Consider the following 26827-nt stretch of genomic DNA (forward strand, 5'->3'; position numbering starts at 1 on the left):
GGCTCCGAGACACGTACAGGTTATAAAGTGGAAACGCATTTCTTCATCTAACTTCTTGGGGTTCGAATTACATGCACAGAATTGCAACACCGGATACTTTCCGACCTGAAAAAACAGTTGGTGGCTTGTGTGACCGCAGCCCCGCCTACAGGGTATGGCAGAACCCTGCGGAATGAAGAAACCAGCCTCTGCCAACAGGTGAGGTCTCACAGGAGTCGAGGAGCAAAGGTGATTCTCCAGCTCACGGGAGAGACTGTGAACAGCCCAGCCTGCACAGCAAGAGAAAGTTCCTCAAAGAGGTTTTCCTGAAGTTCTTACACGAGCCCTTCCTGTGTTTTGCAAATGTCTGTTACAACAAATCCTGAGAGTAAGATCTTTGCCTCAGCAGATACATAAAAGTCTCTTGTAAATTAGAAGTGTCGATGTTTTATTATTGCACAATATTTTAAAAAATCAGTTTTCAAAGAATAAACGCATTGCAAATTCAGTGTTCTGTGCAAAGTTTGATACATTAGGAAACTGGGTAAAAATTGGTAAAAAATATTCAGGAATTTGCATAAAAACTTTCCCATTTTAAAGTAAACCTAGCTGTTTATCAAGGCAGAACAGCAGATGCTTAAAATTTTCAATTGCTCTCCTATGACCTCACTATATTAAAAGGTAAGGACTTTGCTGGAATCTCTTGGCAGCCCTCCAGGCTCATGGGACCTACCAGGGATGAAGCCGTGCCCCTGCAGCGGGGGTGTGGGGCCCTAACCACTGGGTGCCACGGAATTCCCATCCGTGGCTTTTAAACTCATCGATTTCTCACCGCATTTTCTGTCCTGCACTACTTGCTGCTGTTGCTCGCTGAACTAATTTTCGAAAATGGATGATTTCATCATTGTGGGCATTTTTAATTAAAATATGTTTACTCCACAAGTGACTTAACTCAAGTGGACAGTAATCTCCGCTGAGGAGACAGTCACCGGCAAGGAGTCGGCAGGGCAGAGCATGAGCGCTGAGGGGAGGGCGCGGCGACGGTGGCGTCCCTGGGGCGGGGTCCAGGGATTCCGGGACGGCTGGCTGTCCACACGGTACGCTCTGTTCTCTCTGCTGCTTTCGGATGACGCGTGCCTCATTCCATCATTGCAGCCATCAATTTTCCTAACTAGGGATCACCTTTATTTAACTTCACAAAGCTCGTAAACACGTAAAAAAATGTCTGTATTTTGATAAACGCCATTTTTGAGGCATTAACCAGTGTTTATACGGTACCTTCTACACCTGTAAAGAGGATAGCTCAAACATGCTCCACGAAGGGAGCTCACCCATGTACTCAACGCTCGAAGCAAGAAAGAGTGATTTCTCAGCCTCCTGAATACCACAGCCCTGCCAGGGTTCCTCTCCTCTACTTCCTACAGACCTAGAGGAGTCCTCCCCGTGTACTCTGAGTTTACTTAATCGTACATTTTGTGGGTATGTATAGGTCCTGTGTGTACTGTTAGTCGCTCAGCCGTGTCCAGCCCTTTGTGACCCCGTGGACTGTAGCCCGCCGGGCTCCTCTGTCCATGGGATTCTCTGGGCAAGAACACCGGAGTGTGCTGCCATTTCCTTCTCCAGGGATCCGCCTGATCCAGGGATCAAACCCGGCTTTCCCGCATTGCTGGAAATTCCCTCTTTACCGTTGAGCCACCAAGGAAACGCAGTGAGCGGCTAACATACGCACAGCACGTCGTGTGTGGAGCCCGTGCTAAGCCTGCTGAAGGACATCTCGCCTCGTGGAGGAAGCACCAGCCTTGAGGACGGAAGGCCTGTGCTGGCTGTGTGCTCCTGCGGGGACAGAGTGCTCCCCGAACGAGGACACGGCCCTACTGGGGGGCAGGGGGACCTTCACTCAGCACCCCGTGATAAACCGGAATGGGAAGGGGTGTGAACAGCTGTGCGCATGCGTGTGTGATACGTGTGTGCATGTGTGTGTGCATGCGTGTGTGCATGCGTGTGATACGTGTGTGCATATGTGTGTGTGATACGTGTGTGTGCCCAGGCCACACTGCTGCACAGCAGAAATTAGCACATCGTAAACCAGCTGCACGGCAGTCAAATAAAGAATAAATATATCCCTCAAATAGAGCATTTGGCTTCTGTCTCTCTGGCCGGCTCTTCTCTCCTGGGTGTTGAGAAAGACTCTGGGTGTGAGCAGCTCTGTGACCAGTTACACAGGAAACTTCTCTTTCTGAGCAGATCAACCAGCTTTGTTACAACAATGAATAAAGCTCCTGGTCAGCCTTCTTTGCTTACAGCAAGATCCGTATTTACGGATCGGAGCGGGGAGCTCCATGCTTTGGTTCTTTGGAGAACTGTTTGCCATTACCCCTCCTGACACAGGCATTTTCCAGCTCAGGGATTTACGGGCTGTTACTGAAGATGACTCGTGGGTTGTTACTGACACGGCTCTGTCTCTTTGACAACCAGGCATGTTGCCTGGCAACAATTTCCTTGTTGCTTTCATATCTCCCTTTACCTCTGCTTCTACATGTTCGACAAATCTGTTCCTCTTCTGCTCCCTCCCACACAGAATAAAGTGCCCCCATCCTCCTGAGTTACCAGGCGGAACAGCGGCAGACGCATGGGGCTTACTCCCCAGAGGCTGGGTGCTTCGCGGCTGCAAGTGCGTCTTGGCTTGGAAGCTTTGTGGGGAATCTTTAAAGTGCCGCTGGTGAGGCCAGCAGCGGAGTGCATGGTTGGCCCAGGATGGGGGAGGAGAGGGGAGGTTCAAGTTCGGGTTCAGGGTCACGAGCTGAGCGGAGCTGGTGCAGGCCTGGATTTTCCGGGGTGGGCAGGGGGCCCAGGAAGAGCGTGGTGCTTGGAGTTTCTGACACAGAGCGACAAGGCACGTTTCCCTTCTCTACTGGCAAAGGGAAAAACCTTAGCCGATTCTTAAACCGCTGTCCTTCAGACCCGGAGTGCACCTGAAGCAGGCTGGGCTGAGCCAAGGAGGAATCTGCTTGCCTGAAGCTTGTCCTGGGGGTCCCGGCTCCTCTGCTGGCAGACCCTCTGAGAGTCACGCTGAGAGTCTCCGGCTAAGCTACATCTGCTACGTGAAAAAAAAAAAAAACCAGGTGCACTTTAAAATAAAATGCTTTCTCCAGGAGGAACAGCGCTCAGGTGCCGCTGACTGTTAGCAGAGGTCAGCCATCACACCTTGGTGGCACTGGGGCTCTGCAGGCAAGCCTAGTGGGAGACAGGCCATGAGAGGCCTGGGCTCTGGAGGGATGACCAGACGGTGGGCCCTCGCGGGTCTGCGCCTCCAGGGACGAGGACACTCGGGGGGACATTGCCCTCCTCTGTCGTGCTTTGAGGCCTCGGACACAAGCAGCCAAGGGTGCCAGCTGCTCCTCGCCTTTGTCTGTCCTCAGTCACGCACACGTGCCCCCTCATACCCGTGTGTCTGTGTGTTTGCCTGTATTCTCCGTCAGGCCTGTGCCCCCAGCCGCAGGGGACGTGTGACGACATCTGAGGTTCAGCGCTGCCACGACTTGGGCCAGGGGGAGGCACCAGGGCCTCAAGCGGGTGGAGGCGGGAACGTCCTGCAGCGCACAGGGTGGCCCCACGCGCAGCACGCCTGTCCTCGGGTGTCAGAGGCGCCCGGGTGAGAAACCCTCCTCCGCGGAGGCAGGGCCGTTCATGCCCTGACCTCACTTACCCACGAGCCCTATCCACACGCCTCCCCCCTCACCGCCACCCCCCTGCCCCCCGGAGTCTTCTCTGCACACAGGACGTTCTCACCTCTGCCCTTGACCTCCGTGCTTCCGCAAACACTGAGAGGATCCTTCTCTGAACCATCACCGGGGACCCCGTCTTTAAGCCGCTAGTAGAGGGCTGGATGGCATCACTGACTCGACGGACCTGAGTCTGAGTAAACTCTGGGAGTTGGTGATGGACAGGGAGGCCTGGCGTGCTGCAATTCATGGGGTCGCAAAGAGTCGGACACGACTGAGCGACTGAACTGAACTGACTGACTGAGAGGGTCAGCTCCTGGAAGGCCAAGACCCACTTGCTTCTAGTTTTGGTCCCTTCTTCAGGTCCTCGTAATCCAGCTAAACTGCAGAACAGACCACGAGAAGGGCTGTGGTACCGAAGGTGCTGAACCAGCCCGGCCAAGTGTACGGGGGGAGGATCAATCCTGAGTGAGAGACGGCCCCTAGGAGGTGGCGTCGGGCCGAGCCTGCCCGTCACTATCACATTTGCCATTTGACATAAAGTACCAGCTCTTTCACATCACGTGTATGAGTATTTCAGTTGCATTTTTAGAGTGCATTTGTCCTGCCAAAAGCTTAGCTTGGAAGCTCTCCCACTGCTTTCCATAGTCCAGCACTCACACGTTGAATCTGTTAGAGAGTAAATGGATGCGTACAATCAGGTCACCGGGGTCCGGTGACCCCGAGGAGTTTAGACGGAGACGCGAGGCTGTGAGGTGGACACTGGAGGGAGGTGGCCTCCGCTTCTTCCTTCTCCACTCGGCCTGAAGGCAGCCTCTCTGGGCCTTTCTCCCGCGAACCTGGGTCACCCGTAGAGACGCCGGGGGAACTGAATGATGTTGTGGGGACTTGAGTGTACAGTCAGGAGAGGAGGGAACCTGTTAATCACACACGTACTGGAAGGAGGCAGCTCTCAGGCCGAACTCTCCATAGCCACCACCTACTGCTACTGTTTCAAATACATTCCCCCTAACCACATTTTTACTCCAGTACTCTTGCCTGGAAAATCCCATGGGTGGAGGAGCCTGGTAGGCTGCAGTCTATGGGGTCACTGAGTTGGACATGACTGAGCAACTTCACTTTCACTTTTCACTTTCATGCATTGGAGAAGGAAATGGCACCCCACTCCAGTACTCTTGCCTGGAAAACCCCTTGGACGGAGGAGCCTGGTGGGCTGCAGTCCATGGGGTCACCAGGAGTCGGACACGACTGAGCGACTTCCCTTTCACTTTTCACTTTCATGCATTGGAGAAGGAAATGGCAACACACCCCAGTGTTCTTGCCTGGAGAATCCCAGGGACGGGGGAGCCTGGTGGGCTGCCGTCTATGGGGTCACACAGAGTCGGACACGACTGAAGTGACTCAGCAGCAGCAGCAGCAGCAACAACACTTTTGCGTGTCTGTTTATGGCCGCGTCGGGCCTTCGTAGCTGTGTGGGCTCCTCTCTAGCTGCAGTGCTCAGGATCCCCATTGTGGCTGCCTCCCTTGCTGCTGATTGCGGGGTCAGGGGCAGGCTCAGGGCTTGTGGGGCCTGCGCCGACTTCCCCCCAGCACGTGGGGTCTTCCCAGACCAGGAATCAAACCTGCATCCCCTGTGTTGGCAGGCGGATTCTTAACCCCTGGGCCACCAGGGAAGTCCCCTGGTGTGAAGATCAGTAATTGCTAGTTTTTTGTTTGTTTTAGGCAGAATTGCTGTCAGGACAGGCACGTTAGGAAATGGCCTCTGTTAGGTGGGTTAATGCAGAAAGCTCTGACGGGACAAAAATCTATCAAAAATGACTGACTTGGTCTTTTCTTCTCCCACCACAGGCCAGTGTCTGCCCATGGGTGGTGAGTAGCCCAGGATTACTGCTGGAACCGGACTGAATGACTCAGAAGTTCCTTCCCCATCCAACGATGCCTGTGGGATGGCCCAGACTCTCTGCAAGCGATCTGACCTTAGGGCCGAAACAGAGTGTCATCAGCTCCGTGTATTTATTATGTTTTAATAACACAAGGAAAAGGATTCCCGGCAGTGAGCTGAGTCACAGAAGGAGTGTCTGGTACACCTGGCTTCCAGAAAAAAACACACCTCGACTGGTCCCAGCACAAACGGCACTGCCGCTTCTGAAAATACCAGGATCAGAAAGAAAACCCTTGTCTTTCAGTAGAAAGCGGCTTTATGTAAGGGGCTCGGTGGTAAGGAACCCACCTGCCAACACAGGAGACGAGGGTTTGATCCTTGGGTCAGAAAGATCGCCTGGGGGGAGGGCATGGCAACCCACTCCAGTATTTGTGCTCAGGGAATCCCGTGGACAGAGGAGCCTGGCAGGCTGCAGGACATGGGGTCGAAAAGAGTTGGGCATGACTGAGGGACTGAACAGCCTTGCACAGGGGCCTTTCAAGGTCTGTAACAAACCCCGTCTGTGAGCCAGGCCCTGGAGTCTTCATGGGACGTCTCTCCAGCCCTAATTTAGCTCAGGTTTACTGGTGAAGAGACTGCGGGGCAGAGTGTGGATTTAGGGTGCCTGACTCCCCACCCTGGGCCCCCCTCATGTCCTCCTGCCCCTCTGGGTGTCAGAGATCGGGGCAGGGGTGGGTGGACAGGCCCCGGGTGGCAGAGGGCCCACGGCAAGAGGGGAGCAGCAGCCAGCCCCGAGATCTCAAAGACAGACAGAGAGAGACGCTCCCAGCAGGCGTTAGTGTTCCTGGACACACAGACGCTCTTCTTGGCTCCCATTTCGAAACAAACTTGGAGCTTTTTCAACAGGAAACTGGAAATCCCCAGTCACCAGTGATGGAGGGGTGGGAGGTCTCGAGAGCCTCCGTGCCTTCTGCCCTCTGCCCCCTGAACCCTGACGGCCTGACTTAGGCTCCAGCCCCCATCCTGGCCTTGCCCCGCCCACCTGGCCCCACAGCCCCCACCGGCATCACCGGGACTCTTGTGCAAGGTTGATGAAACCCAGTGTCACCTGGCTAAAACGGAAGGAGGGTGGCAGTTTACTGGCAGCTGGCAGAGACGGCAGGGGTGAGGCTGGCTCCGGAAACCCCTCCACTGCTGCCTGAACATGCCCAGCCGCCTCCTCTCCTGGCCCTCCACAGTCACACCGGGCGTCCCGCCTGGAGGAGCCGGGCCTGGAGGGGGCGCCCAGAAGGCCACTGCATGGAGTCCGCACCTAGGCGGGGCGCGGTGTGGCCTGGAAGAAGCCCCCAGAAACCCCTCGGTCACACGCTGAGCACGGGGGCCAGGATGTTCCCACGGAAGGGGGTGGTCGGGTTGAGCAACCAAATTCTAGGCGTCCAGCTAGTGTCATGACACCAAAGTGTCCCAGAGCCACTCAGGACACCGTTTCTTAGCACAGATCAGGCACAGGCATCCCGGGAGCGGCCCTGAGACGTGCTGGTCGCCGGGCTGGGCTCTCCCGCCTGGCTTCTCACGGGCTCCGAGGATGCCCGGCCTTAGAGACAGAGCTGGGTCTGCGGCTTCCCGTGAGATCTGATGTCCACCCTGGAGAGGAACTGGCCTCTGATCTTCCACGATTTCAACATGCTCACAGTTTCCTACCCCAGGAGCAGGGAGGCAGGGGCAAACAGGCCCAGAGGGGCCCCGCTTCAGCGCCAAGAGGGCTTTACCGCTGCTGTCCAGCCGCTCAGTGGTGTCCGACTCCTGTGTGACCCCATGGACTGCAGCCCGCCAGGCTCCTCTGTCCATGGGAGTCTCCAGGCAAGAAGACTGGCGTGGGCTACCATCTCCTTCTCCAGGGATCTTCCCGACCCAGGGATCAAACCCACATCTGCAGTGCAGGCAGATTCTTTACCACTGAGCCACCGGGGATGCCCACCAAGCGGGCAGATGACAACAATCAGCAGAAATCCATCCACTCTGTGTTCTCAGGGCAGTTCTCCCACGTGGAAGAAAGAGGGTAAGAACACGGGACTTCCCCGGTGGTCCAGGGGTTAAGAATCCACCTTGCAATGCATGGGACGTGGGTTTGATTCCTGGTCAGGGAACTAAGATCCCACATGTCGCGGGGGCAACTAAGGCCGAGCACTGCAAGTAGAGAAAAGCCTGAATCCACCGTGAAGGCCCTTGGTGCTGCAATTAAGCCAGATGAAGCCAAATAAATGGATAAAGTAAAACTGCTAATTAAAAAAAAAATAAGTAGAAGACAACAGTTTGCCAACTGGGTTCCACCCACGCCTGTGTGAACGACCAGCAAGCTAATGAAAAAGTATTTCTTCCGCCTTGTCCCGCCTCTGAAACCTGCCCATTATCCCTCACATTAACCCAAGCAGAGCCCCTCACTTTTAGAAGGTTGATAAAGTACTTCCCCCTAAGTTATCTCACCCAACTTTCATAAGAAACTTCCAAAGTAAAAGTGGGCCCAGGAGCCTCTCTCAGCCTCACTTCAAAGCTGAGAAAACCTCAGCTCAAGGGAGCGCAGTGATTTGCCAGAGACTGGACCATGGCTTTGCCTCAAAACCCAGTCGTCCCTCCCGGGAGGAGCTGGAGCTGAAAGGCTCAGCAGCGAAACCTGGAGCCTCCTTGACGTGGTTTCGTGGTGTGAATTCAAACCCTGCACCTCAAACTGTACGTACTTTCAGAGGCTATTATAATCCACTCTCCATCAGGGGGTGAGGACACTGAGGCTGGAAGACACGAATTAATACTCTGGGACCCCAGAAGCTGCCCGACTGAGTTCTCACCATTATGACCTTGAGCTTGCTCACTGTACACTTTTGATTTCGTTTCGTGGACAGGTGACTTGCCATCAGTTTATTGCTTAAATAAAGAGGCTACAAAGGGACTGAGTCCTGCTTTTAGAGCAGGAGCACCACATCCTAACTACACCTACCTACTACACCCTAACTACATCCCCAGCTGTCCCCAGCTCAGCCAGGGAACCGCGCCCCGAGCCAGGGAAGGCGCGCACCTGCCCGTTGAGGACCAGTCTCCTCCTCATCTTCTCCAGCAAGAAAACCAACTAAACAAGTGCTCGCTGAAGACCTCCCAGGAGCCAGGCGTTGTGGGGTTACCACGCCATCACCAGGGCTGCCCTCAGAAGGCTTTTCATCTGAAACCAAGAGGCCAGAACCTGGGCAGGACCAGCTGCTGGGCGTGATGTCAGCGGAGGGAGGCGCGGTTTGTTGTTCTAACTGGCGACGGCTCAGGGACACCTTCACATTTTCGCTTGATCTTGGGGCAAAGTTTCAAACAATAGATTGTGGAAAAAACACAGGATTCTGCCCCAGCTGCTTTCTGCTTCAGGGAACAGCTGAGCGTTACAAGGCCTCATGTTATGTAACTCCCACCCAGTAATGAAACATCAGCTGGGGCCCTGCCGTTGCTCAAGCAGAGGCCGCCCGGACCCCAGCGCAACTCCTGCAGAGAAACCTGGCACCTTCCTCCAGGGCACTTGGACGCGGGCTTCCAATGCCCACGGCCAAGTGTGAGGCTTTCCATGCCCTTGGCCTCAGAGGAGGCTTCCTGTTTTCACAATACTCGTTTCCCTGGAGTGGAAGAGCGGGGAAAGGGCAGGCGTGCGGGGGGGAACTTGCAGGCTGCAGGCTGGAGGACATGCTTCTTGCTCCCTGGTCAGGAGCTATGTCAATAAAACTCCTGGTTCTCAGTGGAAGTCAAAAGTTCATCAAAATGGCCAGGAGCACAGAAGTTTAGTTTCTCGAAAAATCTCTGTCTTCCTTGGGCCTAGCTGGCCCCATGGAACGTCATGAGAACCAGTAAGACACCCTTGCCAACTCCGACCGGCAGCCAACCCTCCGCGGTGCAGGTCTGGCCAGCACAATGTACACGAGTCCATGTCCAGGCGGATCATTTCAATGAGCCCCACGGGGGAAGCCAGCCGCTGCGGTGGGAAGGGGCGACAGAGGCAGGCAGGCCAGCCCAGGCGCCTTGGGGACTGGGGGCAGGCTGGTCGGCCTCCCTAGTCACCGAACGTGGTCAGAGCCAGGAGGAAAAGACAAAGGAGAGCGCAGGAGGGAGGCAGCAGGGTGCAGGGAAGACACCCTGTGTCTGGAAGAGCCTGTTGGCCACCAAAAACTGCTTTCTGGATTCTCAAGTGTGGTCTGCAGGGGCCAGCAGAGGAAGCATCACCTGGGGACCTACTAGAGGTGGACCCCGCCACAGCTGGGCTGGACTGGAATTCTGGGCTCCAACGGGCTCACCAGTCTGAGAACCATTGGCCAGGCGGCTGAGCACTCAGGCTACCTGGGTTCCAAGCCGTCTCTGTGGCCCCGGGACAGTCACTCAGCCTCCCTGAGTCCCAAGTTCTGCCCTGGATAAAAAACAGACGCGGCTCAGATGGTCACCTGAGAAGCATATGATAAAACACTTTCAACAACGCCAGACACACAGAAGGCAGCACGCCTGTGTACAATGATTGCTGTTTTTCAGCTGCTCAGTCGTGTCCGACTATTTTCAACCCCATGGACGGCAGCATACCAAGCTGCCCTGTCCTCCACCATTTCCCAGAGTTTGTTCAAACTCATGTCCATTGAGTCAGTGATGCCATCCAACCATCTCATCCTCTGTTTTCCCCTTCTCCTCCCGCCTTCAATGGAGAAGGAAATGGCAACCCACTCCAGGATTCTTGCCTGGAAAATCCCATGGACGGAGGAGCTTGGTGGGCTACAGTCCACGGGTTGTAAAGAGTCGGACACGACTGAGCGACTTCACTTCCACTTTCCCGCCTTCAAACTTTCCCATCATCAGGGTCTTTTCCAATGAGTCGGTTCTTCCCATCAGGTGGCCAAAGTATTGGAGCTTCAGCTTCAGCATCAGTCCTTCCAATGAATATTCAGGACTGATTTCCTTTAGGATGGACTGGTTGGATCTCCTTGCAGTCCAAGGGACTCTCAAGAGTCTTCTCCAACACCACAGTTCAAAAGCATCAATTCTTCGGTGCTCAGCCGTTGTTATGGTCCAGCTCTCACATCTGTACAAAACCCCTGGGAAAACCATGGCTCTGACTAGGCTGACCTTCACAATGATTCACAGGAGCCAAAACCCTGACGCGTGTCCCAGTGTCCCTGGGAGACTGTGACCACCCCTGTCCCGACTGGCCTCCCCGAGGAAGGGATGTCACGCACGGTTCTCAGCAGGTCTTCCCCGCTGCCATCAGGTGCTTCTTTGACCCCATCCTACAGAGGAAGAGAGTGAAAACAAAGACGATGACCTCGGGCAAGGTCACACAGGGGAGAAGCGGTGTAGACAGATCTGGGCCCTGGCTCTTCACCACTGGGCGCGGGGGCTGCGGGCAGGGAGGGTGGGAGAGAGTGGGACTGACGCCAGGTGAGGGGGTGGGATGCTGCCCCGAGGACTAAAGGGTGGACTGGCTTTTTACCCCGAGAGCAGGGGGAGGACGCGTGGGTGGGGCGATCAGACCCCTCCCTGGGCAGGGGAGGGCCCAGGGCAGCGCAGCCCGGGCTGGTGAAGGAGCTGCAGGAGGGGGCCTGGGGTGCAGACCGCATCTCTGGTTCCCAGAAGCCGCGTGTCACACGCAGCGCGCGGTCCCAGGACCGTGTGCGCAGCCGCCGAAAGCCGCACAGACAGTTCCAGGACCTGACCAACCTTGAGGCGAGGGAAGGCAGGCTCGGGAACAGCTGAGGCTGCCTCCGATTTTCTCACACACACTGGGAGAAACACCCAGGAGGCAGAGACTGGCGGAGCTTACCCTCCGCTGAGAACTAATGCTAAACTGGGCTCGTATTGTTTTTTTGCCACGTGGTTTGTTTTGGTTTTGGCTGTATCCCCTCCGGTACCTTTTTGGCAAAAGTCACAATTACTTTTGTAATCAGACAAATAAATAGTAACTGGCCTGTGAGGTTAACCACAAACACTGCTAACGGCCCTGGCTGAGCGTGGTCGTGGGCACCAGGCGGCCGCTAGGCTGAGACTGGTGGAGGCTGCCTCCTGGTGGACACATGGGGAGGACCGACCTGGGCTGAGAGTGGCTTATGCAGCTCAGGGACAGCTCATAGTCACTGTCACTCAACAAACACACGCTGCATGATGGGAATATAAAACCCAGCTTAAACACTGTTTAAACTACGGCCGTCTATAACAAGACCACGTTTCGCAGCACGGCTTAGCTCTGCTTCTGTCGGAGTTGTTTCTTGTCTCCGCCTTGGTCCTGCTCCTCGAGTAAGTTCGCTCCTGGGCTGTCACGGAGGTTTTCTGGGTACATTTCCTGATTGCAGTCACAGTCCAGTCTACTGCTTTGCGCATGTTGTTTGTGTCAGGCCGTCTCGCTGGACTGTCTCTCAGGGCACACCGTCAGCTGGGACTCTGCTTCTTCTGAGACACGCTCACGGTACGTCTGGTCTCAGAGATGTGTCCGTCCCACCGCACCCCCACCCCTCCAGACCCCAGCTCCCACGTCTTTAGCCGGGAGCGCCTGGCAGGTGCTGCAATGGGGGCGCCGGCGGGTCGGGGGGCAGGAGCAGCCAGGCGCCCTCTCCTTCCCCCACCCCCGACTCCGCCAACTCAGGAGTTGGGTCCTCCCCCCACACCCCCAACTCGGCCTCTGGCCTGGTCAGAGGTGCTGGTTGGCTTTTGCCGCCCTGGGCCCCTCCAGCTCCCTCCATTCCCCGCTAGGCCGTGGGACCCCATGGCTGGGAGTGGCGAGCTTTCCTTATCTAGAACGCTAGTCAGGAGAATGGGTCGAGCCCATCTTGTTTCATTTCCTCCCAAGGCCCTGCCCATCCCTCAGGAAAGGCGTCTTCAGCTGGAGAATGAGGGCCAGCACAATGCGGGAGGCTGGGGAGAGGCTGGGCCCGCGGCCACAACTGGGCGGGTCCCAGGAGAGCAGCCAAGGACTCACCCTGTCTACACGGCGGGCACCCCCAGGGCTCCGACGGCAGTGCTTGCCCTCTGCTGCCCCAGGAGGCTCTGTGAACCAGACCCAGCAGAGCTGGCGGCCTGGTCCCCTTCTCATACGGAGACTCAGGACACAAACGCATGCTGCTGGGGACGCCTGACCACCTGGCACTCAGAACGCGGGGGGCAGACATTCCCCCACCAGGGGGAGGACAGCCTGAGAGGATAAGCCCTGAAAACTCTGGACGCCAGGTTCCCACAAACGGCTCCTGGAGAATCTGATCACACCCCGCCCGGCCCGCATCCGCCCCAGTTCTGGATGAGGTCCGCTTGGCCACCAACATCTCAACCACACTTCCATCCTGTCCACGTCCACCCCGGATGTAAGGTAAGGACTTAACTCCGGTTTCAATAGCACAGGATTTTGTCTTTTGTTTCTTAATGTTCCCAACAAGGGCTCAGTGTGAGGCAGGCACTGCTTATTTATTGAATGAAAAAAACCGTCCCAGAACTCAGACTCAAGTGTCCAGACTGAACAGGTCCCCAACACACTCAGTGAAACAAATCACGGCCAACTCGGCGACCCTGGAAGGCCCGCTCAGCCTGCGGAGGGTGGGACGGGAAGGCGCCTGGCCAGGACGGCCTACTTGGGGCTTTTCAATTTACTTGAGAAAACTTTCAGGGTTTCCCGGGTGACGCCAGTGGTAAAGAGCCTGCTTGCTGACACAAGAGACGTGAAAGCAAGGCCAGGTCTGACCCCTGGGTCCCAAGATGCCCCAGAAAAGGAAGTGGCAACCCACCCCAGTATTCTCGCCTGGGAAGCCCCGTGGACAGGGGAGCCGGGAGCTACGGTCCACGGGGTCGCATGCACACGTTTCAGTCCTTACCGGGCTGCGCTGGGTCCCCGTGGCAGCATGTGGGACGTAGTTCCCTGACCTGGGGTCGAACCAGGGCCCCCTGCCTCGGCAGCCAGGAGTCTTAACCACTGGACACCATGGAAGTTCTCCAACCTTGAGTTTATTCCCGAACCATCAGGCGGGTCTGCAGGCGGAGTAAGCACATCCCCAGACTCTCGGGTGGCTTTGCTGCCCAGGACTCTGTGCTCCTTGAAGCGACCGCAGGATCTGCCTCATGTGAGCAGGTCGAGCACAGGATCCCGAGGTCAGACATGATGCACGCATGAAGCAACGGCGCCCAGGATAGGAGGGGTCCCCCCTCGGGGCAGACCACCAACAGACGAGCAGGTGGGGTGCTCCCGGAAGAGAGGGCTGCCCAACAGCAGGAGGGAGCTTGAGAAGTCAGTGAGGCAGAGCAGGACCCTGTGGTCCTTTGCCAGGTGCCGCCACCTGCTTTGTGTGCGGAAAAGCTTTAGCTAAAGGGCAAGTCTCATCAGAGAGGTGAGAGAAAGCAGAAGCAAAGGCAAACAGTCGAGGGGGACCACACAGCGGCAGGTGAGTCAGGAAGCAGAGCAGGGGCCTTGAGTTCCTTCTCCAAGGCTACAGGCAGTCTCCAGGGCTACAGGTAGTCTCCAGGGCTACAGGTAGCTGGAACCATATCCTGAGCTGGAACCTTCGCCAGGTGGCGCCAGCTGCACGTTGATCAGATTGCAGCCATGACCTACGTCACCACAATTCTGAGAACTGGCCTCAAAGAACTGGGAACCAACCAACTCTGGAACTGAAGATTAACCGTACTTAAATCAATCACGATGATGTTTCAAAATCCTTCAAAATTTTTAAAGTTGATTTTCACAGACACACAGACTTCTGACCTCTGTTACCTAGGGTCATTTTTCCTCCCGTGTTTACCCATCAGAATGTAACACTGACAGATGTTGTTGGAACCTCGGATCCCAGGTGGAAAACAGGCAAGAACTGAAGAGTACTTTGAAATAGTTTTATTGGCTCATAAGACCTTTGCATATAAAAAAAATACCCAAAACACTATGCAGTATTAAACCACAATTACATTTTTTTTAATCAATTGAAACTACCCAGAATAAACATTTTTTAAAGGAAAAGAAACCTACAGAACTCAATTTTGAAGTGACATTATGACTTAAATACTATGACAAAATAGATACCTCCTTATACCGTGAATCCATTGCACGAAGCTGCCAGAACGTTTCATGAGCATCACGTCGCACAGGGTGCAAACGAACACAACGCCACGTCACACATGCAGCCGCAGTGGCTGCGCCCCCACCGCAGAACGCTCCGCCGCTGGCGCAGAAGGCGGGCGGGACAGCCTCCGCCAGCCCCCGGCCGGTCGGCCGCCTCCGTCAGCACCGCCGCTGCTTGAAGAAGTCCACGCCCCGCAGCTCCTGCGGCAGGTACTCCTGCTCCACCGGCTCGCTGTAGGCGGGGTTGTACTTGTAGCCCTGGCCGTAGCCCAGGTCCTTCATCAGCCTGGTGGGCGCGTTGCGCAGGTGCAGGGGCACGGGGGGCAGTGGGCCCTGGTGGCTCCGCAGGCAGGCCTTGACGTTGTTGTAGGCGCTGTACACCTCGATCGACTTCGGGGCTCGCGCCAGGTAGACGACACACTGGGCCAGGAGCACCTGCGCGGGGTTGGGGGGCGCCGCCCCGGGTTAACTCTGGGAACCACCCCCCCCCCCCCCCCGCCGCGCTGACGTCCCATGGGGCCCACAGTCTGGACAAACCACGACAAGGAGGCGGCGTCCCTCCCCGAGGCAAAGCTAAACCAGACCAGTGGTTTTCTTTTAAAACTGAAAGGACTTTTTATTACATGAAATTCTTCTTGAAACCCCACCATGTAAAGCTAAGCAGGAGCTGCTCTGTCTGTGGGTGAACTTGCTTGTTTGTTCAGCTCCTCTGAGGCTCCTGCCCCCAGGAAACCCTGAGCACTTCTGAGGAGCCCACACCAGACCGTGCTGACACCAAGGTCCCTTCCCCCCAGCGTCTAAGCTTCTAGATGGGGGTCAGAGAGCCAGGCGGCCTCCTCCGCGGTCCAGGCTCCCAGAGGTCCAGGCCCGGGGAGGCGCCACCCAAGGCGACGGCACCGGGCAGGGGCCTTACCTCGCACTCGGGCATGCCTATGAAGTGACAGCCTTGGTAGGTGGCGACAGCTTGTGTCAGCGCGGACGGGTCAGCCAGGCCTGCCACACACACGGACGGGGCGAGTTAGGTCCCACCGCACACCCCCGCGCCAACCCACCACGCCTGCAGACCCTGACCGAGGAGTCATTCAGCAAGAGCTGATCTTAGCTGACTCCAGAGGTGTGCACGGGGCGGTCACTGTGCACGCTTAAGAACTATTGTTTCCTTGGAGATTAAAGCTCTGCATCCAGTAGGAAAAACAGGGGACCACGTACAGCACCCGTAAAGAGCAGAGGCCATGGAGACAGGCAGGGGATGGACACGCCGAGAACAGGGCACTGCTGACGCCACAGACAGCTAAGGCTCTGGGACCTCCTTAAAGGGGCCTGGAGTCCTCCCTTTCCATTAACATCTCGGGAGCTCTGATGAAAACCAGAACACCTGACTCCAAAGCAAAATTAAAACGCTGCTTTTATTTCAACACAGGCACTTCGGCGAGACTGTGGCCTTGGTTCTGGACTACTGCAATAACACGAAAACCAAGATAAAGTGAAAACCGCGACAAAGCAAGCTGAACGGATGCTCTGGTTCCCCGGCCTGCCCAGAGCTTATGTTAACAGTACAGTCGTGTCTAAAACACTTCACTGCTCAACCTGCTAACTGTCACCCGAGCCTTGAGGGAGCCAGCCTCTCTGCAGTGGTGACATCAGAGAGGACTTGCCACAGACCTCCAAACAAAAGCAGGACAGAGATGGGAGTGTGAATGCTGCAAGAATCGTCCAAGTACGACACGGGGACACCACGTGGGCAACTGCTGCCGACAGGGCCTCCACACGGGGTCCCACGGACCCCACGGCGACACAGGCACGAGCTGTGAAGGCGGCCCGCGTGGGCAGAGCAGGTGGTCTGCACCCCTGTGGGGTTACTACCGAGGGACGCAGTGACCCATGACTGTGACGGCCAGACGCCCAGAAACACACGTCGGCCTCCACCGAGTCCATTCACCGCCCGCCCAGGACACTCCCACGGCCCCGCCCAGGACACTCCCACGGCCCCGCCCAGGACACTCCCACGGCCCCGCCCAGGACACTCCCACTGCCCCGCCCAGGACACTCACCCACGTCCTCGCTGGCGAACCTCACGAGCCGCCGGGCCACGTAGAGCGGGTCCTCGCCGCCCTCCAGCATGCGGCCCAGCCAGTAGAGCGCGGCGCTGGAGTCGGAGCCCCGCATGGACTTGTGCAGCGCCGAGATGCAGTTGTAGTGCTCCTCCCCTGCGCGCAGAGCCCCGCTCAGCCCCGCGCCGCAGGCCTCTCCCCGGCTGACCTCAGGGAAGTCCGAGCCAGCAGCCCGAGCCAGCCAGGGACCCGGGAAGGCCTGAGCACTGCGAGCTCTGACACCTCCCTCACCCGGCCCCACGGAGGGGCTTGTGCCGCCGCCCGTGGGACGCGGGGCCGGGAAGGCGGTGCTGAGCCCCGCCCGCTGCAAAGGGCCTCGGTCTCACGCTTCACCGGGTCCATGAAGGCATTATGCTGGAGACCCCACTTCCTTCTAAAGGGGTGGAAATCCGACTCCAGCACGACGGCCCAGAGTCACACACACCCTCGTCTACAGGGGACTCTTCATCGCCTATGTCTTTTACAAAGACACAGAGTGCTGTGCTCATGATGTTGACTATTCCAGCTCAGGGATTTAACAGGAGCTGGTGCCAGGTTTGGTATCTGTAAGTATGGTTTTATGAAAACGGATAAACGCACATGGAAAAATTCATTAAAAAAAAAAAACTAGCACAGAATAAAAGCACCAATTTCTACGTAAACTTAATTTTTAATTGTGCCTTTAGGAATTAAAGTGAAAGTCGCTCAGTAGTGTCCAACTCTCCGCGACCCCTTGGACTATACAGTCCATGGGATTCTCCAGGCCAGAATACTGGAGTGGGTAGCCTTTCCCTTCTCCAGGGGATCTTCCCAAACCAGGGATCAAACCCAGGTCTCCCCCATTGCCGGCAGATTCTTTACCAGCTGAGCCACAAGGGAATTAAGGATTTTAACTCTCATTAAAGAACTCCAATTGAACCAAGTTACTTAAACTAAACGCACACCTGAGTTCCCACGATCCCACACCAGCTGTCAGCCCCCTGGTCAGGAAGCAGAGCTGTGCCGGGAGGCTCTGGGCGGAGCTGCGTGGGGGCCGGGTGCTCACTCACCTGCCCGGTCATACAGGATGTGTGAGCGCTGCAGGCCCTCCTTCACGTCGCTCTCTGTGACCAGCACGCGGCTCGGGGGGTAGCTCTGCCCGCCCTTCTTCCCAAAGGTCTTCCGGGTGCTCAGCCGAGCCAGCACGGCCAGCTGCAGCCCGTTCAGCCCGGCCCGCGCGTCCCCGTCGCTCAGGTGGGCCAGCGTGTCCAGAGCCTTGTCCTCGATGAGCACCGAGGACCTGCAACACCAGCGCCGTGTCACACTCTGGACACCCCCTCCTGCAGTACGCTGTGCCTCTCATCCCTCAAGCCACTCCCGAGCCCTGAGGCTCAGCTTCCACCCAGGACCCTGAACCCTGGTGCTGGGGCGGGCCTGTACCATTAGCAGCCAGAGACAGCGCGGCTGAGCACAGCCCCGCCTTCGAGTCCCGAGCTTATTTCACCGGACGTTTGGTCCTTTTCCACCCAACATTCAGTCCTTTGCGGTCTCCAGGTTCCACGTGCACGAATTCAACCGGCCTCGGATGTAAAGTATTATGGGGAAAAATTCCAGATAGTTCTAAAAAGCACAGCTTGAGTCGGCTGCACACTGACAACCACGTACAAAGCATTCAGAGCTTATTTGCAACAACCTACACCTGGTTTATTCACATTGTTTTAGGTGTGATCAGTCGCCTAGAAACAATGTTTCGTATATGGGAGGATGTGCTCTGGTCCTAGGCAAACATCAGGCTGTTACAGAGGGGCCTGTGCATCCTCTAGTCTCCCGTTCTGGTGTCCACGGGGGTGGGGGCTCTGGATCCAATGCCTTGCAGATCCTGAGGGACAACTCTATAAGCACACCCTTCATTTTACAACCAACCTGTCCCCAGTCCCTCTGGGCACAGCAGCACCCAGGAGCTGGGCACTGGGCTCTGGTCTGGGGCACGCTGCCACGGGGGTACTGGCCGCTCGTGGACCTTCGTAAAGAAGGTCTGACTGTGACTCCGAGTCTAACTGAGCAACTTTTCCTGTTCTGTCTAGTTAGAAAAGGCGTCCAGCTCTTTCAGCTACGTAGCGGGATCTTATTCTTCCTGGCTAGTTGCATACGTACAAAGTAAAATATAACTGTTCAAAGTTACAGCCCAGCCGTGTCTTCAGCTGGAAATGTCACAGCAATTAATACATCGACGCAGATCATCTGAAGCAGCTACCTGGAGAACAACCCCGAAGGCCCCACTGGGCTGGACAGGGAGTGCTCAGAGGGCGCCCCGCCTCCCTGGGGGGACAGTGTCAAGGACCCCCGGCTGCACTCGCCCCTGAAGGCCCACCTCTGGCGGCTCCCGGATGCCATGTCTCCAAAGCCAAGCCTGCCAGCTGCCTCTCCACCCTCAGGAGTTGGCTCACACCAGATGGCTCTCCCGTCGGCCCGGCCTCCCCTCCTGACCAGACACTCACAATACACACGGAGACCACAGCGCTGGCTCTCTGTAGAGCCGACAGCCACTTCCAAAGTGCGCTCTTGATGATCTGGAGAAACACCAGACCCGCATGAAAGCCAACCCACACTAGATAGCCCACACCAGAGAGCCCACACGGGGGCCAGCAGCAGAGGAGGTTTAGAGGCTCGGGGGAGCCGCAGGGAGGACACACCTGCGCGTCTGTGCGTACGTGTGTATATGCGTGTCTGCGTGTCAGTGCGTGTCTGTGTGTGTGCGTAAGTGTGTATATGTGTGTGTCTATGTGTGTAAGTGCATGTGTCTCTATGTGGGTATATAAGTCTGTATAAGTGCATGTTTCTCTGTGTGTACATGTGTGTATAAGTACGTGTGTCTGTGTATGCGTGTGTGATATATGTATATGCATGTCTGTATAAGTGTGTATATATGTGTTTAAGTGCGTGTTTGTGTGTGTATATGTAAGTATGCATGTATATGTCTGTATGTGTCTGTGTGATGTGTGTAACTGTGTCTGTACAAGTGTTATATCTGTGTCTGTCTGTGTGTGTGGGGAGGGCAGACCTACACGGCCTCAACATCTCGCCCCAGAACTAGAACCTCGACGGCCTTTCTCCTCAGAGCCGCAGGCAGCAGAGCGCGCATGGGACCACGTGCCAGGGGAGCGCGGGGCTGGAGGCCCGAGCCAGTGTCGCAGGGCCGCCCTTCGGAGGCGCCTGGCTGCAGGACAGGGGTCCTTTACCCGCAGGGCCTGGTGTGCACGACAGGCCCCACTTCTGCACACCGAGTGGGCCGACTTCAGCTTCCCCGCAGCCTCAGGATGGAACGTGTATTTTTAAAAGCTGAGACAGATGGGAAGTACAGAAGAAAACACCACCACGAATCCTGACCTGCAGCACCCAGAGTGGACGGCAGCTGCCAGGGCGCTGGCTGAGCCCCCTCTGTGAGCCGCCCACCCTCTAGCCTCTCACCTCACTGAGCCGGGGGTGGGCCTGGGGGCAGGCAGAACCTTCGGAACGCCCTGTACCTATCTATCCTGTGACCATCCAGTCAAGCTTTGAAAACAAAACTGGGTCATATCATACAGTCTGCAGCCTTCATAACAAAACGCTATTTTGAAAAGCAAGCCAGGTACTCAGAACTCTCAGTATCTTTTTACCAACAGGCACCATGGAAAATGTCAACACCAGAGACAAAGGGGTGGGTCACCGTTGCTGCATGACCGTCGGGTCAGCGCCCGGGAGCACAGACCGCCCTTGTGGGTAACTGCGCCAGGCACACCCGGGGCGGGAAGTGGGCAGAGGACAGGCACACAGGCCGTTTCAGAGCCCAGTCCTCAAGGACAGGCCATGAGCAGGCCTCGTTTGTTACGACAGAGGCCAACGAGCAGGCTGTGAGAAAGCCTTGAGACGGAGTTTTCCAGGTTGGAAAATGCAATCCTCCCGAGCGTTGGAGGTCTGCTCTGCTCCACCGTCATCCCTTCCATCAGGTCTGGAGTCATGGGCACCAGGGTGAGCCCACCTGGTCTCCCACGGCTCCTCACCCCCTCTCTCACACGAGCCACATTCCAGGATCGCCCCTGTCCAAACTCAGTCTTTCTAAACACAGGCGTTGCAGTAATAAAAGGCTGTTCGGGACGGTCACGAGGCAAGTCTCCGGATGGGAGCTGACTGCCAAGAACAACACCGCACAGAGGTTCCAGCCGCTAGCCAGTTCCTCCCAACCCCGCTGACACCACGCGGGTCCTCAAGAGGAGTAAATACGCTGAAACCCTTCGAGACCTCAGGGGAGGGCGAGGAGGGGCGCTCAGGCCCAGAACAGACAGGGAGGTGTGCAGGGACCTCAGCAACCAGCACCCAGAGAAGAGTGCGCCCTGAGTCTGGAGACGATGACGTGCTTTCACGACTGAAGCTGCAATGATCAACGCCCGCAGGCCCCTCTCGGCCCCTCAGTTCCGGCGTGGGTGGCGTTCCCACCCCAGCTCGACCCTCAAGCCATGCAACCTGGCCCAAGGGCGTCCCTGTCCATGTCCAGGCTTTCCTGTGCCCCAGGTAATTCCTCCCACATCTCGCATCTCGGACAGGAGCAAACGGCAGAGGTGTGCTTCTAACACAAATAAGGGAGGAGCCCTGCCGCACGTAAGGCAATCGATGGCCCACGATTCACACACCTCTCACGATACAGAGACATCACCCGGAGCAAACAGACTGCCTTTAAGGCATCACTTTCAGTCAGTTTCCATTTACACTAATTCTTACTCAATGTTTTAGAGGGAAAAAAAAAACAAACTGCAGGAAAAAGAAAATTGGAACCTGAGTATAAACTTAAAAAGATTCATGATGTAAGTTTCCCCTATGAAGAAAATAATCAAAAAGCCTCTCCAGGTTTTCTGAGCCTTAATAAAAAGGTGTGCAAGGAAAAGCCTGGAATCTGTCAGCGCCGAGGCAAACACCCGAGAACTAAAGCCAGGGGCCAGGCGGTTACAGTCAGAGCTGGAAGAGCTTCCGGGGCGCCCGGGGTGGGTGGTCTCTCCATCTGCAGAGACAGGGCAGCCCCTCTGCAGCCCAGCATCACATGCCCCGTCCATCCTGGAAGGACACCCTCCTCCGTCCTGCCCTCCAGCCCAGCCAGGGGATCCCCGCGGAGCCGGAGCTGCTTACTCGGAGCTGCTGTTGCCGCCGTGGCTCAGAGGGTCGGCAGGGCGGCTGGAGTCCAGCACCTGGATCCCCAGGGAGCTGACGGCCCGCATTAGGATAGTCACCACAGCCTCCACAGGGAGCTTCTCCAGCACGATGACTCGGCAGCGGCTCAGCAGAGCAGCATTGACCTGGAAGGAGGGGTTCTCCGTGGTCGCCCCGATCAGGGTGATGGTCCCACACTCCACGTGAGGAAGGAACGTGTCCTGATCAGGAAGGAAAGCAGAAGATGCTGACCCCAGTCGACAGCCTGCAGGATCCAGGGGGAGCCGGCTGTTTCTTCTTTTCCTAATCCTGAGTTTAGGATCCTATCAGCAACTTAAGCTGTCCACTGAGTCCTGATGTTTCAATTACAAATGCCTGAAAATTGGAAACTTGACCCAAAGTAGTTTTTCTCCTATCAACAGCCCCAGGATACACCTACAATTTCATTTATCAGACAGAGGAAGCATTTTCTGGGCACCAAAAACATGCTAAGAAAAAGTGAGCATGACAGGCGTGAAGGAGAAGGGCGGAGGGCCTGGGCTCCTGGAGAATTACAGTCAACCCCACCCTGAGCCCTTGTATAGTGAACGCACAGGCTTCACACTCAAGTCCACATTGGCAAGGACCAGAAGGAAGAGCACGTACCTGCTGAGACTTATTGAACCGATGAATCTCATCAATAAAAAGGATGGTTTTCCTCTTGAAAAATCTCTTCTCGTTCTGAGCTTGTTTGATGACGTCCCGCACGTCAGCTGTCTTGGCGCTGGTTGCTGACAGCGTCACGAACCTGATGCTGTGCTTCTTGCTGTTGTTGGCTATGATGTGGGCCAGCGTGGTCTGCGAGAGAGGGCGGGAACTGAGACAGGGAGGACGGGCACCAGAACAGTGGCCTGGGCACCGCGGCGCTCGGCACGAGAGCGCCAGCTCAAACGGCGCGGTGCGCGTTTACACACTAAAGACAATGCTACACGGAAAGCAAGAAGAGCAGCTCAAAGTTCAGCGAGTCCTGACCTCCTCTCCTTTAGGTCTAACTCCGCTGATGCCTTCCGGGGGACACTAAGATCTCCGGAATCTCTGGAAAGACCTGCTGAATGGACGCAGCAGAGCCTGGTGGTAGGTGCGACCTCGCCCAGCCAAGAGAGCAGCAACACCGACTGGCGAGGCGCAGACCCCCGGGCCAGGGGGACCAGAGCCCAAAGCTCGCAAGCAGCGCAGAAGAGAACCAGCACTTGAACTGGGAGACCAGCGGTGACCCTGAACCACCACGTGTGACCGTCCGCTGTGAACGGAGCAAAGCAGCAGCAACGCCTCCGGCAACGCTTCCCGGGAAGCGAAGGAATCCAAGGAAAAGCGGCACCTGGCGCTTACTGGGGGCTGCACACACACGCACACGCTCCCATTAAGTCTGTTATTTCTGTTGGCATCGCAGTGCAGCAGCAAGGATGGGGTGAAGGGGGCAAACGCGCTCCGGAATGAGTGGCAAGGGGGCATATCTTCTGAAGGTCACACGGCCCCATCAGACACTGCGGCTGCTCCTCAGCAAGTCCCAGCCCAGAGGCCACACCTGCCTGGCTTGTGACCGGTCACCCACCTCCGCACTGACCAGCCCAGCCCACTGCCTTTCCAGCCACGCGTCCTCTGTGAGTGCGTCCTGCTCACCGCCCCAGGGGTGTTCGTGCTCTCTGCCTCTTCCATCTGATTAACCGTTCTGCCCATCTTAAGAGATCTCGGCAATCAGTAAGGATGCTACTGCAGAGTACCAAGCTACGTGGGTTAAATTTGACCAAAGCAAAGTGCAAGACACGTAAACAGAGGATGAAGCTAGAAAGAAAAACCAAGGAAAACACCATCAAGGCGTCTGAACCTCACAGCTCTGAGCGCCTCTGCACCTAATCCTGGGTTTGGCCTTCCACTCTGTGGTGCTTTCTCCCTTTTCCAGCAGATAAAGTGTATATATTTAAGCACCACTTGGCTCTCTTTTTTCAGTCTTAACACCTGCCTCCTTAAGGCTCCTTCAGATTGCTGCTCAAGTGTTCCTCCAATGCTCTGTTCTCTAGATTCCAGTATCCTAAGTGCCCATCTCTGGGCTTGTGCTAATTCCCAAGAAAGACTGGACACCACGACGCACCCAGTTTCTTCTCTAAAGGGGACGGCATCATAAGAAGCTATGGAAAACAGTGGATGAAACCGACTTGCAAAGGGAAGGAGTTCTCAGGTCGGCCCTGTTAAGCAAGTACAGTTTCAAGGTTTGATAAAGAACTGTCTGCACGAATGAAACGATGAACAAGAGACCCAACAGCTAAACACATGGAAGCACAACAGAAACGTAACATTTTTTGCATTTTTTTTTTTCCAAAACTGAATGGACACACTCCCGAATGGGAAACTGCTCCGGCCACCTGTCCTTTCCCCGAGAATCGCGCTACTAACAGCCAGGGGGTGAGGGCGGGGCGGGACGCCTCGCGGGCCCTGATCGGACCCCCCATCTCCCCCCGCAGAGGGCCGGGACGGCGCGCTGACCTTGCCGCAGCCCGGTGGCCCCCACAGGATGAGCGAGGGCACCTCGCTGGCCTCGAGCAGCGAGCGCAGCAGCGTTTCGGGCCCCACGGCGCGGCCCTGTCCCACGAAGTCCTGCAGCGCGTCGGGGCGCATGGTGTCGGCCAGCGGCTTCCCCTCCAGCAGCTGCCGCACCTCCTCGGCCGCCGGCGCGCGCGGGCGGCCCCCGGGGGCCCCGAATGCGGCGGCGCCCGCGTCCGCGTCCCAGCGGCCCGCGTCGTCCTCGCCGTCCGCGTCGCCCGCCGCCTCCTCCTCCTCCGGCGCCTCGGCCTCGCCCCAGCTCCGCGGGGACGCGCCGCCCGCCGCCGCCGCCGCCGCCGGCCGCGGCCCCGCGCCCTTGCCGCCCGGGCTGCCGGGCCGCGCGCCCGGGAAGTCGGGCAGCAGGCGCGCGCCGCTGGGCGTGGGCGGCGCGTCGTCGCTCTCGCGGTCCTCGCTCTCGCCGCCGTCGTCCGGCTCCTCCGCCTCACCCTCGCTGCTCTCGGCCGCCGTCGGCGTGGCCGGCTGCTTGAGCGCCGAGCTCTCGGACGGCCGGCGCCGCTTGGCGCGGGGCTGCGCCGGCTCCGCCAGGCCCGCCGGGTGCAGCAGCAGGCAGCGGTCCAGGTGCGCGTTGATGTGCGCGGCGGGCATGGCCTGCTGGCACACGGGGCACTGCACCCGGTGCAGCTGCGCCAGCAGCGGGTCGTCCTCCGGCCCGCTCACCTCCATGGCGGCCGCCGCGCTAGGCCCCGCGCCGCGCGCCCCCGGCTCCGGGAGGCGGCAGGACGCGCGCGGCCCGGCGCAGAGCGCCGCTCAGGCCTCACGTCCGGGCCGCCCGCGTCGGCCCGCCCTCTGCCCGCCGCCCCGCCGCCTCGCGCGGCGCGCCGGGAAGCGGAGTCCGCGGTAGCCCGCGCGGCCGCCGCCGGCGCCGGCTCGCACGGCCCGACGGGAAACGTAGTCCGCGACCGCTCGGCGGGCTGAGGAGCGAACCTTCCCGCCCGGCGCGGGCAGCGGCTCGCACGGCCTGCCGGGAAACGTAGTCCGCGCCCGCTCGGCGGGTTGCGCATGCGGAAACCCGCCCGCGGGAGGGACGCCGGAGCGGTGGGGCGCGAGCCGCGGCTGCGCAGGGGGCGTGGCTTTGCGCGCGGTAGGGGGCGGGGCGGAGGCGGAGGGCGGGGAAGCGGGGGCGACGGTGGACGCGGGCGGGACGCTGGGCGGGGGCGGGTCCCAGGGAGTCCGAAGGGGCATCCGCAGCGGCGGCCGGAGACACGCGTCTACCACCGCTCTCCGCAGACTGTTGGCCTCGTACCCCAAACGCGTGGTGTCTCACGGCCGCTTCGTAGTTAAACGTTAGGAGCGCGCGGGCATCTCCTGGCGCCGGCGGACGAGCGAGACCCGCTAGTCTCTGGCCTGTGGGCGAGGGGGTGGCCTCTGAGCCGCGTTCCTGCTCTTCTGAAACTAATTAAAGTCGTGTTCCAAACCTGACTTTTTGGTATTTAGAGAAAGGAAACAGGTGGCATGGAAACAAATGAACCATTTTTAGGGGAGAATTGACTTTCTAAAAGCCGACAAGACTGGAATTCCTAATTCATCTGCGTAAGAACTTCAAACGTAACTGAAAGATAACCACCTACGGAATGTATGCGCCTCCTCTTGTGCGATGATTTTACAAAAAGGAATGGGTCACAGAGAACTTGTTCTCCTGCCCAGTCGTGTGCAGTGAGTCAGTTCTTTGCATCAGATGGGCGAAGCATTGGAGCTTCAGCATCAGTCCTTCCAATGAATATTCAGGACAGATTTCGTTTTAGATTGATTAGTTGGATCTCCTTGCAGTCCAAGGGACTCTCAGGAGTCTTCTCCAGCACCACAGAGAACTAGCAGTATATAAAAGATGCTATAAAAAAGAACAGCAAAGGAAATATTTTTTCGGTGGATACTGGATTGAAAGTATGTGTTGCAACCTCCCTGCAATTGTAAAGAGGACCGAAATCCGATAGTCTGATTAGAAGAGGTAAGCAAAAATGAGTTGAGAAAGAATCTTTACCCTTTGGCCATCATACAGTTTGAAATGTAGGATCATGAACTTTTATATAACCTTTTAATTATTGCCCAGAGCAAACAGCCCCTGCACTTCACAAAAGCAAGTAGTTTGAGAAGAGGTTTTCAGAGCCTAGAGAGAAATTTTCTCCTTCCGCCTTAGGTTTTATTAGCTGGGCCCTTCGAATTTAACCAACAGAAGGCAGATTAAAAAGAGAGAAACAGGACTGTGGACATGTGCGGGTCTCATACACATGGAGTGGCTAGTGGTGAGCTGGGGCTTAGACGGCAGCTTAGTGGAAAACAGCACGTTCAAAGGAGTGAGAGGACAAAG

General features: G+C 57.0%; 1 protein-coding gene across 1 annotated transcript; it reads right to left on the bottom strand.

Annotated features, from left to right (window-relative positions):
- Positions 1-14437: 14437 nt before the first annotated feature.
- On the bottom strand, positions 14438-25329 carry WRNIP1 (WRN helicase interacting protein 1). Its single transcript, XM_027958717.3, has 7 exons — positions 24445-25329; positions 22570-22761; positions 21904-22145; positions 17817-18046; positions 16729-16884; positions 15591-15670; positions 14438-15112 (listed from the first exon to the last, which is right to left on the bottom strand). The coding sequence occupies exons 1-7, from the start codon at positions 25183-25185 to the stop codon at positions 14837-14839; spliced, it is 1917 nt and encodes a 638-aa protein (XP_027814518.1). The 5' UTR covers positions 25186-25329; the 3' UTR covers positions 14438-14836.
- Between the last annotated feature and the right edge of the window lie 1498 nt (positions 25330-26827).

Source organism: Ovis aries, chromosome 20 (assembly GCF_016772045.2).
Source record: "Ovis aries strain OAR_USU_Benz2616 breed Rambouillet chromosome 20, ARS-UI_Ramb_v3.0, whole genome shotgun sequence".
Lineage (NCBI taxonomy): Eukaryota > Metazoa > Chordata > Mammalia > Artiodactyla > Bovidae > Ovis > Ovis aries.

What these genes read in the sequence shown, in the direction of transcription:
- WRNIP1 (XM_027958717.3), bottom strand. Translation starts at nt 25,185, where the DNA reads ATGGAGGTGAGCGGGCCGGAGGACGACCCGCTGCTGGCGCAGCTGCAC. An exon ending in GGTTCAATAAGTCTCAGCAG is followed by an intron (nt 22,146 to 22,569) that starts GTACGTGCTCTT and finishes CTTCCTGATCAG; the next exon opens with GACACGTTCCTTCCTCACGT. An exon ending in TAGGCATGCCCGAGTGCGAG is followed by an intron (nt 15,113 to 15,590) that starts GTAAGGCCCCTG and finishes AACCCCGCGCAG; the next exon opens with GTGCTCCTGGCCCAGTGTGT.